We start from the raw sequence: 11,499 nt of genomic DNA, 5'->3' as shown, positions 1-11,499 counted from the left end.
ACGGAAAGTAGAATAGAGGTTACCAGGCTTAAACGCTTTAATTAATGAGAACAGGCTACAAGTGTACTGCAAGCGCTGTATTAAAGACTAATTATAAACTTTTGGAGAAAAAAATAAGGCGAGTTGGGAAGGGAGAAAGAAATTGGGGATCCAGGCGATCCACTGTTTGGAGCTCGCTTAGCGAGGCTGGGGGTCCTCGAGGGGCGGGTGAATAGGCGCTCGGCTCTGACGTCCCGCGGGAAAGCGAGACTTGAGTCCGGATGTCTCGTTGGGTAGGTGGGAGTTGGGGCCCAGCCGGCGCGCGGGGAGGTACAGACGGGAGAAAAGGGTCCCCGCGGGGAGGCGGGGAGGCGGGGACGGGCCTATCGCCTTGGCAGTGGCTGACCTGTGAAGCCGGCTCCCAGGCGGGCGGCGAACGGGCGCGGTGAGCTGTGGGACGGCCGGCCCGGCCCGCCCCTTGCCCGCGCGGCTCCTCCGCCACATTCCAGTCAGAAGCCGCGAGGCCTGAAGCTCCGGCGGGGCCGGCATGCGACCGGCTGGCGACGGGCGGCCCACAGAGCTGGCCGAATCACCTTTTGTTTTGGCGGCACCTGGAGTCCCGGTGTTTATTTCCAAATGTGTGTCGGGCCTGAGCGGGAGCTGGTGGGGCCTGCGCGTGTATCGAAGCCGCCTCCTTTGACAGGCGGGAACCGAGGTCTCGCGGGCGGAGTGACCCGCGCCGGAGCGCGCGTGTTGGGCCACACCCGGCGCTGAAGGCTTGTGCCTCGAGTCTGGGATGGGCTTGCTTGGAGTTAGGGTGTTCCTCAGGAATTCCACGGGGCTATTTTTGCTTCAGGCCTTGATTCGATTCCGGGCTGGAGCTTTCCGGCCCCGCGGGTTTCTCAGGGGAGGTGGTGGGGATCAGGGGTCCCCGACTGTATGGACCTGTCCCTGGAGGGGACTCAGAGACTCGGCGTAGTAATTTGTTCCCACGTTTGTTCTCTTACTTTGTCAGATTCCCTGCAGTCATTGTGATGATTGTTTTGTCCAGTGAATTTTGGTCTCAGCTTCTACACCAACTACCAATTTCTGGCAAATCAATATTTTATAAAGGGGTTTCTGCACCCTTGAATAAGCACTATATTTCTGAGAGTAAAAACTGTAAGGAATAACTAATAGATCTGAACAATATCCTTACTGTATACAGTAAGGATTATACAGTAAGCCTGTATACAGTAAGGATTACAGAACATAAGAAAATGCTAAATTGCCACTAAGATAATTAGATGAGGTGCAGGTCATCTCAACAGACAACAAATTATTTAGTCACAGAAACTGAATATTTTAAAAATTACTGGAGCAGAAGCAAACACTTAAAAATAATAGAATTTTTTTGCGGTACAATTTTGTGCCACATGCTGAAACTAAAACTTTGTAAAAAAATAATCTAACATGGAAACTTAGAGAATCTCACTCTAAACCTAAAATTTAAATTTAATTCAAAACCTAGCATCTCCTACAATCACAAACTCATACAGAAAAATGACAAGGTCCCTTGTAGGGCCTGTGTTTTCAAAAAATATTTATTTACATAATGAAAGTGCCAAATTCATGGTCTTTTAGAACCTTCATAATTTGATTACATGAATACCGAACCAGAAAAAATCACATTTTAAAATTTTAAAGGTTTGGGGGTAAAATTTTAAGTTGATGAAAATTATTTTTATTTAAAAATATTTTTATAAGCTGATCATTGCTAATGCATTTATTTCACAGTGAATTCTTACGGACCATCTACCATGTGCCAGGCACTGTTCTGGGTTATTGGAATAGATTAGTGAGAAAAAGTCCCGGCTCAATCTAGAGGGAGAAAGTGAAACAACTAAACATATAATGCCAGTTATTAATGCTATGAAGAAAAATAATGCACACTATGGGGATGGAGAATTATCAAGGGGTGTTTTCTTTAATAGGGGTGCATCAGAAAAAAAAAGATATATATATATATAATGCTTTTATTCTGAACCCAAACAAGTTGTTGTTTTTTATGCCAGAACTAGAAGTCAAATCATAAATTTTTGAAAATATTTGCTGTTTATATAGGAGGTTTTTCAGTTTATGAAGTATTTTTCTGAAACAAATATTTTAAATTTGTGGTTTTATTGTTGTCTTGCAGTTTCCTTTAGAACTAAGACCAAACACAGACATGGTAGCCTTAAGATTTCTACTTAAATTCTGAGGTAGCAAAGCCATATAAAAGTAGTTTGATGAGTTTTTAATTTTGCAAGATTTTTGTTTAAAATTATATTGTTCTCCTAAGATTAGAAAGGGAACATTTTATTTGTTACTTTTTGGATAATATACAAACATGATTAGCATTTTCATTTATACTTTTCAGGGAATTGTTTTCAAGTTCTGAAATTGTTTACTTATTGTAAAGATGTTAAAGACCCCATTAGTGTATTTCTGAGTGACTTTCTCTGCCTCCCACCCAGTTAGCCTAGGCTTGTATTATTCATATAGTCATATTGTTTTAGACATTTATAGAATGATGCTAATTTGTTTCTATTTTACTGTTTCTTTTGGTTGGTGACTAAATGATTAATACGTTGAGAAAAATGAAGAGGGCAATTAAGTTAAACAGATGGAAGGGGGGAAACCCAATAACTAAAATAAATGAAAAACCCCACAACATAAGGTATACACAGATTTATCCCTCTTGGTAACATTTTTGTCAAGGGGTGCACGTGGAAACAACACTCTCTCCCCTACATACTCGCCCATGTGTCTCCCCGCATAAGGGAGGACTCAAAATTGGAGAGACATAATCTGATTTGGTAATATGGATTTCTCCACAAGATGGCGCTCATATAGTTTCTTTGATTTTATGTTACCGTTTCTATGCTAGAAAGATTTGCGGTGTATTAACTATCACAAAATAAATGGAATTGTGATTTATGTTTTGTGATTTGTGCATCTGATTCATGTTTTGTTATATAGAATTTTCTGTTGTTTCAGAATTTAGAAAAAAGTTGGGATATGTTCATGTGCAGGGGGAAGAATTACAATGTGAAGGAAGTAATACATGTGTCTGTAGAAATAGTTCTACTGTTTCCCATCAAATTTGAGGCTGTGTTATGCCCTAGATTTTTATTATATTCCCAGGTAGCCAGTGCTGAATGTTTTTATCCTTTTGATAACATCTCTGAATGTAAAAATTATCTTTTAAAAAAGGAACATAAACATGTTATATAATATGAATGTAAACATGCATATGTATGTTAAACTTGTAATTTTTTTGAAAATTTCATACATGTATAAAAAATAGAACATTATAATGAATTCCACATACCTGTTACATAGCTTTAGCAATTACCAACTCATTGCCAATCTTGTTTTGTCAATACCCCTTTTTCTCTCCCTTTTATTTTGAAGCAAGTCCCTTCTTATGTAGTACATAGTATATTGGAGACACATTCACAATAAAATGCACTATACTAACTAAAAATAATGGTATGAACAACAACAAAAAAAGCCTAAAAGGAGTGATTAATTCTGTCTTGGGGAAGAGGACAAATTCAGAGAAACCTTTGAAAGAGAAATGACATTTGACCTGTGCTGTGAAGGATGGGTAGGAATTTGTTAGGTGGAGAATGGAAGAAAACACATTCTAAACATTGGTGCAGTATGAAGAGAGAGGTACAAGTGTGTATATGCATGAATGAGTGGAGAACAGAGAATAATGTATTTGAATATTGAGGCACTGTGGAGGAAGTTGCAGAAGATGAAGCTGGAAAGGTAGTCTGTGGTTATTCTGGGAAATTTGTGATTATAATTTACATATTGAGAAATATTTTTCTGTGTCTTTGTACATAAAATATAAACTACTTTTTCTATATTTTTTAGATTTATGACAAAGTCCAGTTTTTAACATGCTGAAATCAAATGACTCCTTGTTTTCTTTGGATAATTTGTTTTTTGAAAAACCAAATGAAGCTGAAAAGTAAGTCTGCCTTAAAGAATGATATAATTGAGTATTTTGCTTTAGAATGAGGGAAAAACAGAGTGATGTTTCAGGTATATATTTGGTAAACATGGAATTCAGATATAAAGGAGTAAGTAAGGTTATATGTTATAATTTAAAAAAATAGAGTCTTGCTTGTTTGGCTTTCATTTATTTGCATTTCTGTTCAAATTATTTTTGGGTAAGGCAAACACTGGAAGTCATAGCCAATGAGTAGCTCCGGACAAGGAGTACTGATGACACCTTTTGGAAACAGAAAGAGCAATGTGCCAAAGACCACGTGTGATAGGCACATTCAACGCAGGCAGGAAGTGGGAGTGGAAACAAAGATGTGACACCAAAGGAAATAAGAATGGAGAATAGATAGTCTGTTAAGTACTGGCTTTTATGGCTTTTCACATGTGTATTGCTCTGAATTCAAAGTTTTTCTTTTTTTTTTTAAAGTAGTGAAAGAGCAGTTTATTAGAAGAAAAAGTACACTTCAAAGAGGTAGAAGCGGGCCTGAGCAGAAAGCAGTGGCTCAAGGGCCGTTATTAGAAGAGAAAGTACACTCCAAAGGGATTGGATTGGAGCGGGCCTCAGCAGAAGTGTGGTTCAAAAGGCCAAAGGCATCATTATTAGGAGAAAAAGTACACTCCAAAGAGTTTGGAGCAGGCCGAGCAAAAGAAGAGGCTCAAAAGGCCCAAAGTCTTTTTTATGTATTTGTTCTATTGTATTATCCTTTTTAAATGAAGCATTGAGTAAATTGTATTATTTATCACTTCATTTATTCTTTCATTCATTCAAATATTAATTCAAGTATTGATTGAATGCTGAAATGGATATAAATAGATTGAAACAGACTTTTACTTCAAAAAAATTTACTTGAGATTAAACACAAATATGGAAAGTTCATTAATAAATAATGTGACCATATAATTTATCATCCAGACTGGGACACTTTTGAGAATGAAAGAATTGCATCCCTCTGGGACAACAGGTGTTAATCAGGATTGGCCTGGGTAGATTGGAACATACGTTTGCCCTTCTAACAATACTGAGTCAAAAAAAGAGTGCAAAGCAAATGCTAAGTACATATTCAGCAATGAAATTTCAGATTTGGAAGAAGACTTAGGCCAGATTGATCAGGTCATGCTTTATGTTAGTGGTGGGGAGAATTCAGGAGGCTTTGAAGGATTTGATAATTCCGATAGGAAGTGGGCATTTGAAGGCAGAGTATAACAGCAAGAAAAAAAGAATGGGACAATATACAGTACTTTAAGGGGATCGTGTATAGAGAAGTTTCCCAGAATAGAAGATTCGTAAAGGAGAAATAGTGGGACATAACATTGGAAAAGTAAGCTGAGAATAGATTGTGGTGGAAGTTAAATGCCAGAATAAAGATCTTGGACATGACTATACATGTGTTAAAAGCCTTGAATTGAATCAGCAAACATTTATTATATAATATGCCTAATTATACAAAGCATTGTGCTTCGTACTACTGATGTAAATGGAAGTGAAAATAAGACCCTTAGTTGTTTAAATCTAGATGGGGTAGCAAGCAGATCTACCTATCTATCATCTATCTACTATCATCTTTCTATTATCTGTCTATAGACATACACATAGACACAATACAAGGAGGGCTGTGATAAATATTATAAGTTCAAATAGTACTTAAGAGGGAACAGAGAAGAAAATCTTAGGGAACCTGGGAAATTTCATGAAAGTAGGATTTGAGCTGGATTTTGAATGAATATAAGCTCTAGTGCCTACAACAGTGCCTGGCACATAGTACTCAGTAAATAATTCTTGAATGGCTTAATGAGTGAATAAACAGTTGAACTTCTGTAGATAGACATGATGGTAGGGTCAGGTATAGGTGCAAGCCAAGTAAAGGAAATATTTTTGAACAAAGATGAGAAGAGACAGCATGTATTATCTATTTGGTATACAAGTAGTTTTGTCTGGACTATAAGGCATGCGTAGAAGAGTTAAAACTGTAAGGTGGGGGGGCCGGCCGGTGGCTCAGACAGTTAGAGCTCCATGCTCCTAACTCAGAAGGCTGCTGGTTCGATTCCCACATGGGCCAGTGGGCTCTCAACCACAAGGTTGCCGGTTCAATTCCTCGAGTCCCGCAAGGGATGGTGGGCTCTGCCCCCTGCAACTAAGGTTGAACACGGCACCTTGAGCTGAGCTGCCTCCCGGATGGCTCAGTTGGTTGGAGCGTGGGCTCTCAACCACAAGGTTGCCAGTTCAATTCCTCGACTCCCGCAAGGGATGGTGGGCAGTGCCCCCTGCAACTAAAATTGAACACGGCATCTTGAGCTGAGCTGCCGCTGAGCTCCCGGATGGCTCAGGTGTCCTCTCAACCACAACGTTACTGGTTCGACTCCCGCAAGGGATGGTGGGCTGTGCCCCCTGCAACTAGCAATGGCAACTGGACCTGGAGCTGAGCTGTGCCCTCCACAACTAAGACTGAAAGAACAACAACTTGAAGCTGAACAGCACCCTCCACAACTGAGATTGAAAGGACAACAACTTGACTTGGAAAAAAGGCCTGGAAGTACACTCTGTTCCCCAATAAAGTCCTGTTCCCCTTACAAAAAAGAAAAAACAACAACAACAAAAACTGTAAGGTGGCCCTGGGCCACGTGGAAGTTTGGCATTATTTCAATACCACTGAAGGGTTTTGAATGGATAATATGATGAAAATAATTCCAAATTAATATGGTAGAAGTATGTAAAATGTATTCAAGAGAGAAAGCCTGGAGGCAGTGAGGCCAGTTAAGACACTGTTGTTCTCAACCAGACATAAGTTGATTAGAGCCTTGATTAGGATAGTGACGGTAGACATACAAGGAGATAACGAATTCAAGAAACTTTACAAAATGCAATAAGACCTGATAGGTGTCTGGATATACTGGGTAAAAGATTATACTATCGTTTGGATTCTGGGTAACTGAGGAAATGATGGCACTTCTGGAAAACGGAAATCATGAAGAAGATTTGACTTTATGGGGAGGCTGAACAGTAGGGCTGGATGTGTGTTTTTTATACCTTGTTAACATTTTTCTTGGATTTTCTGGCATAGTCTCTGTGCAGAAAAGAGTTAATATATCAGGGCTAAACTGCTGTCCTTGAAAAGGCCTGCTTGCAAGGTTGGCCTTTGGCTGGAGTCTGACAACTTAGATTTTAGGAAGTTCTCCACCATTAACTAATAAGAGTGGCTCACTGTGCATAAAATTTTTATACAATAATATAGTTTATACTAATCACCTATTTCTGGGTATGTGCCAAGAGGGAATGCACACGTGATTTGCCTCCAATAAAAACCCTGGGCATTGAGTCTCTAATGAACTTCCCTCGCTGGCAACATTTCACATGTACTGTCACAACTCATTGCTGAGGGAATTCAGTGCATCCTGTGTTACTCCCTGAGAGAGGACCTTTGGAAGCTCATGCCCGGTTTTCCCTGAGCTCACCCCATGGTCATTGAGTAAGACTATATGCTGAGTCCTATCAGTCATCCTAGGGAATCAGTGATCCTGGGGATGACCTTGGGGACGCTCCTGCATAATCCTAAATTTCAAATGCTTTGGCCTTTTGTCAGTCTGTCAGACAGTGTCAGGTAATGTGCTATAGATTTTTGATTTGGAAAATATAGCAGTAGTAGCTCCCACTTCCAAGAATTTGAAATCATAAATGAAGAAATAAGAAACAAATCATAAAATCCTTGGGACTTGGCATAGGCAGCATATGTGGTGCTCTTCTCAACTTTATTTCCTGTCACCTAACATTTATCTTTTTGTTCTAATGAAGAACAAGTCAGCTTTGATTGGAAAGAAAACATTAAAGTATTATATGCTAATAGGATCACAGCTGAATGATCCTAACAAGGTGGCAAAATCTCATCAATTACTGTAGGTTTACAAAGTGATTGTCAGTTTGGGCCGTTTTCTTGAATTTTCTGTGGTGTTTAGATTGTTCTAGACCAAGAATATTTGGGTTAGACATTAACTTGTAATAATGTTTTAGGAATACTCTAGAATATCAGTTATGTGTCATTTACATTGATGGCTCATGAGTTACGAGGTGTGTCAAAAGTAATTTGTCACTAGTAATAGTTAAAATGATTTGCTACTTTTTCTTCTTATATTGGAGCATATTTAAGATTCTTGTCACAAGCATTTGAGTTGGAATAAAGGAGGTGAAGTTATAGCCATTATTTAGGTATCACATCTCATATAGCAGTGTTATCAGTCCTATAACAACAAGGAAAAAAGATCAATAACACTGCTATATAGGGGTAAACCAAGTTACCACAGAATGTTAGACTATAGGATGTTTAAAAGTCTGTGATTGAGTAATGTTTAATTAATAAGTACATAGTTTCTGATGTTATATCTTTATTAACATATATTCATTCATTTTTCTATTTTATATAGCTATCCAGCCAATGAAAAATCATTGGATTGGTTTCTCCCACCTGCTCCAATGTTTTCAGAAATTCCAGATACTCAGGCATTAGAAGAAGAAATAGAAAATCATAAACTGTTAGGTAAATTATCACATATTTGTTGTGAAATCAAACCTATGTAGCTCATGTCAATGTAAAAAAAAATCTAGTAACATTAAAATATTAATTCTTTTATTTTAATGGAATAAAATGAAAATTAGAGACTTCTCTTGCTCAAAATAGTGCTCACCAAATCTTAAAAATCTAAAACATTTTCCTTCTCTATACATATATATACATACATGTTATATGCACACAACATACTATTACATATACCTTTTCTATTGTTCTGTGAATTTGTTTCTTCTTACCATAAAACTATCACTGCTTTTTAGTTTTTGTCTTGCCCTTTACTAAAGGTAAGATCCTCTGGTTTCAGAAACCAGATTCCTGGAATATACTGAGTGAAAAAAACAAGATGTAGATTATATATAGTTTGATATCATCATTTTATTAATATAAAGCTAAAAAAAACAAGCACACTCTAATATATGTGATCTAATGTAATATTGGTGGTAAAATTTTGATTTTTAAATTGGGTGGTAAGTTCATGCATGTACATTTCATTATTAAGCTTCATAATTTATATATATTTTGTAAGTGCAAATATGTACTATATATACTCTTATATGTACCAAATAATATGTAGACCATACAGTATATGTATATATCATAGTATATATACATAGATGGTAAAGCTAATTTAATCCCTAATAAGGCCTCCAAACTCCTTCCAAACTTCCCAAAGATGCTTATAGTCTCTGTAAACCAAAAACCCTTTAAAATTCTGTCACCCTGATGAAACCATTCCTTTATCTTGATTTTAAAGGCAGTATATTACAGAGTTAAAAGCATTGTATCATATATTTTAATACTGAATAATTCAGTAACATGACTGGTCATAGTATTTCTGTGTGTAAATTGTTATATATAAATTTTTAAATCTTCATAATTACTTATATAGCTATATCATCGTAGTAGATAAAATACTTAAATATTACAGTCATGTTTATTTCTGTGGATCAGGTATTAAACATTTTATAATGTAGGATTTCTATAAATTCAGATTTAATTTCAATAATTCTTAATTTCTGAGGGCCCTCAGTGATACCATAAGAGTAACAGTCACCTATATTTCAAAACCATGTGTGGTATTACAGGTTGTTTGTTATTGTACTAATACTTATCTTTTGGCTTTCATATTTACCTAGTAAGCTTTTTTGAAATTTTTTATTAAATTTTTCCATCATCATTTCAAAAATTTGTTTTCATGGATAACATGTAGTAATTAATATATTCCATTTTTGTAGGTCTGGAAAAGAGGCAAAAAATGTTAACATCGAATTTAAAGATAACTAATGAAAACACAAATTATAGTTCATCAACACAAATATCCCAATTTGCCTTCTCCTCTAATAAGCATGAAGAAGATGATCTAAATTTAGGAGGGGCAGGTAACAATGACTCATCACATGTTTCTGGCAAGCTGACATATGGTTCTCCTCAGAAATTAAAAAATAACATTGGCACTGAGATAGCACCTGAAAAAAATATTCCAGATGATGCAAAATTAGTTAATTTTGCAGAAGATAAAAGAGAGAACACATCAGCCTTCCGAAAAAGGTAATCAATTAAATGAATAAATGACGTTCAGTGATAAAGTTGAATATTTATGTATATGTCCAAAACTATAAAATATGGTAGAATCTGAATGAGAAAAAGTCAACAACAATTAGAGTCTACTATGTACCAGACACTCTGTTAACTTTGGGATTCTAGTCATAGGATCTTGCCTTCAGAGAGTTTGCAGTTTAATAGGAGACAGACTGATAATAAATAACTATAAATAGTAGTATGACAATTATTTTTGATGAAGTATATGGTTAGAGCAGAGGTTCTCAGACTTTTTGTTGTCAGGACCCCTTTCCACTTAAAAATTATTGAAGATTCCCAAAGAGCTTTTGTTTATATGGGTTATTTTTAATATTTAAATATTGATATTTAAGCATATTAGTCATTAAAACTAAAAAATTGAAAAATATTTGTTTACTAATTGATTTTAAAAATAATAAATGTGCTACTTGTCAATATAAACAATATTTATATTAAAAACCAATTATTTTCTAAAAAAACTAGTGAGGAGTGGCATTTTTTAATGTTTTTGCAAATGTTTTTAATTTCTAGCTTAATAGACCACTATATTATGCTAAGTGAAATAAGTCAGACAGAGAAGGACAAGTAACATATGATTTCACTTGTATGTGGACTCTAAACAGCAAAATAAACAAAACAGAAACAGACTCATAGATACAGAAAACAAACTGATAGTTGCCAGATGGGAGGTTTGCGGGGCTGTAAAAGGTGAAGGGATTAAGAAGTACAAATTGGCAGTTACAAAATAGTCACAGGGATAAAGAAGTATGAGTCCTCCAACTTTGTTCCCTTTTTCAAGATTGTTTTTGGCTATTCTTGGTTCTTTGCATTTTCATATGAATTTTAGGTTAAGTTGGTCAATTTCTGCAAAGAAGCCAGCTGGGATTTTGATAGGGATTGTGTTGAATCTGAAAATCAGCTTGAGGAGTATTGCTATCTTAACATTAGGTTTTTCAGTCTATCAACATGGGATATCTTTCCATTTATTTAGGTTTTCTTTAATTTCTTTCAGTGATATTGTGTGGTTTTCAGTGGACAAGTCTTAATACCTATTTGGATAAATTTATTCCTAAGTATTTTATTATTTCTGATGCTATTATAAATGGAATTTTAAAAATTATTTTTCAGATTGATTGTTGCAAGTGGATAGAAATAACAGTTGATTGTTGTATCTGCAGTTTTGCTGATGGTGACTCTGAATTTTATTATTATTCATCTAATTATTGTGATTTTTCCAGTAGTGTTTCCACTGTTTGACTGCAATTAAAAAAAGGTAGATAGATTCATCTAGGACTGAGGTTTTGCAAGATAAGTATGATAAAAGGATAAAGGGAAGCAGAGT

General features: G+C 36.2%; 1 protein-coding gene across 1 annotated transcript in view; it reads left to right on the top strand.

Moving 5' to 3' along the window:
- The first annotated feature begins 496 nt into the window (after nt 1–496).
- The window catches only part of HFM1 (helicase for meiosis 1), a 106,737-nt gene continuing 95,734 nt past the window's right edge, over nt 497–11,499 (top strand). The window contains exons 1-4 of the mRNA XM_074335129.1: nt 497–617; nt 3,886–3,982; nt 8,434–8,546; nt 9,815–10,127. Coding sequence (XP_074191230.1) covers nt 3,912–3,982; nt 8,434–8,546; nt 9,815–10,127 — 497 coding nt within the window. The 5' untranslated portion in view covers nt 497–617; nt 3,886–3,911. The remainder of the gene's footprint in view (nt 618–3,885; nt 3,983–8,433; nt 8,547–9,814; nt 10,128–11,499) is intronic.

Source organism: Rhinolophus sinicus, linkage group LG06 (assembly GCF_036562045.2).
Source record: "Rhinolophus sinicus isolate RSC01 linkage group LG06, ASM3656204v1, whole genome shotgun sequence".
Classification (NCBI taxonomy): Eukaryota; Metazoa; Chordata; class Mammalia; order Chiroptera; family Rhinolophidae; genus Rhinolophus; species Rhinolophus sinicus.
The sequence above is the reverse complement of the archived record's forward strand: the minus strand, read 5'-3'. Positions and strand labels throughout refer to the sequence as shown.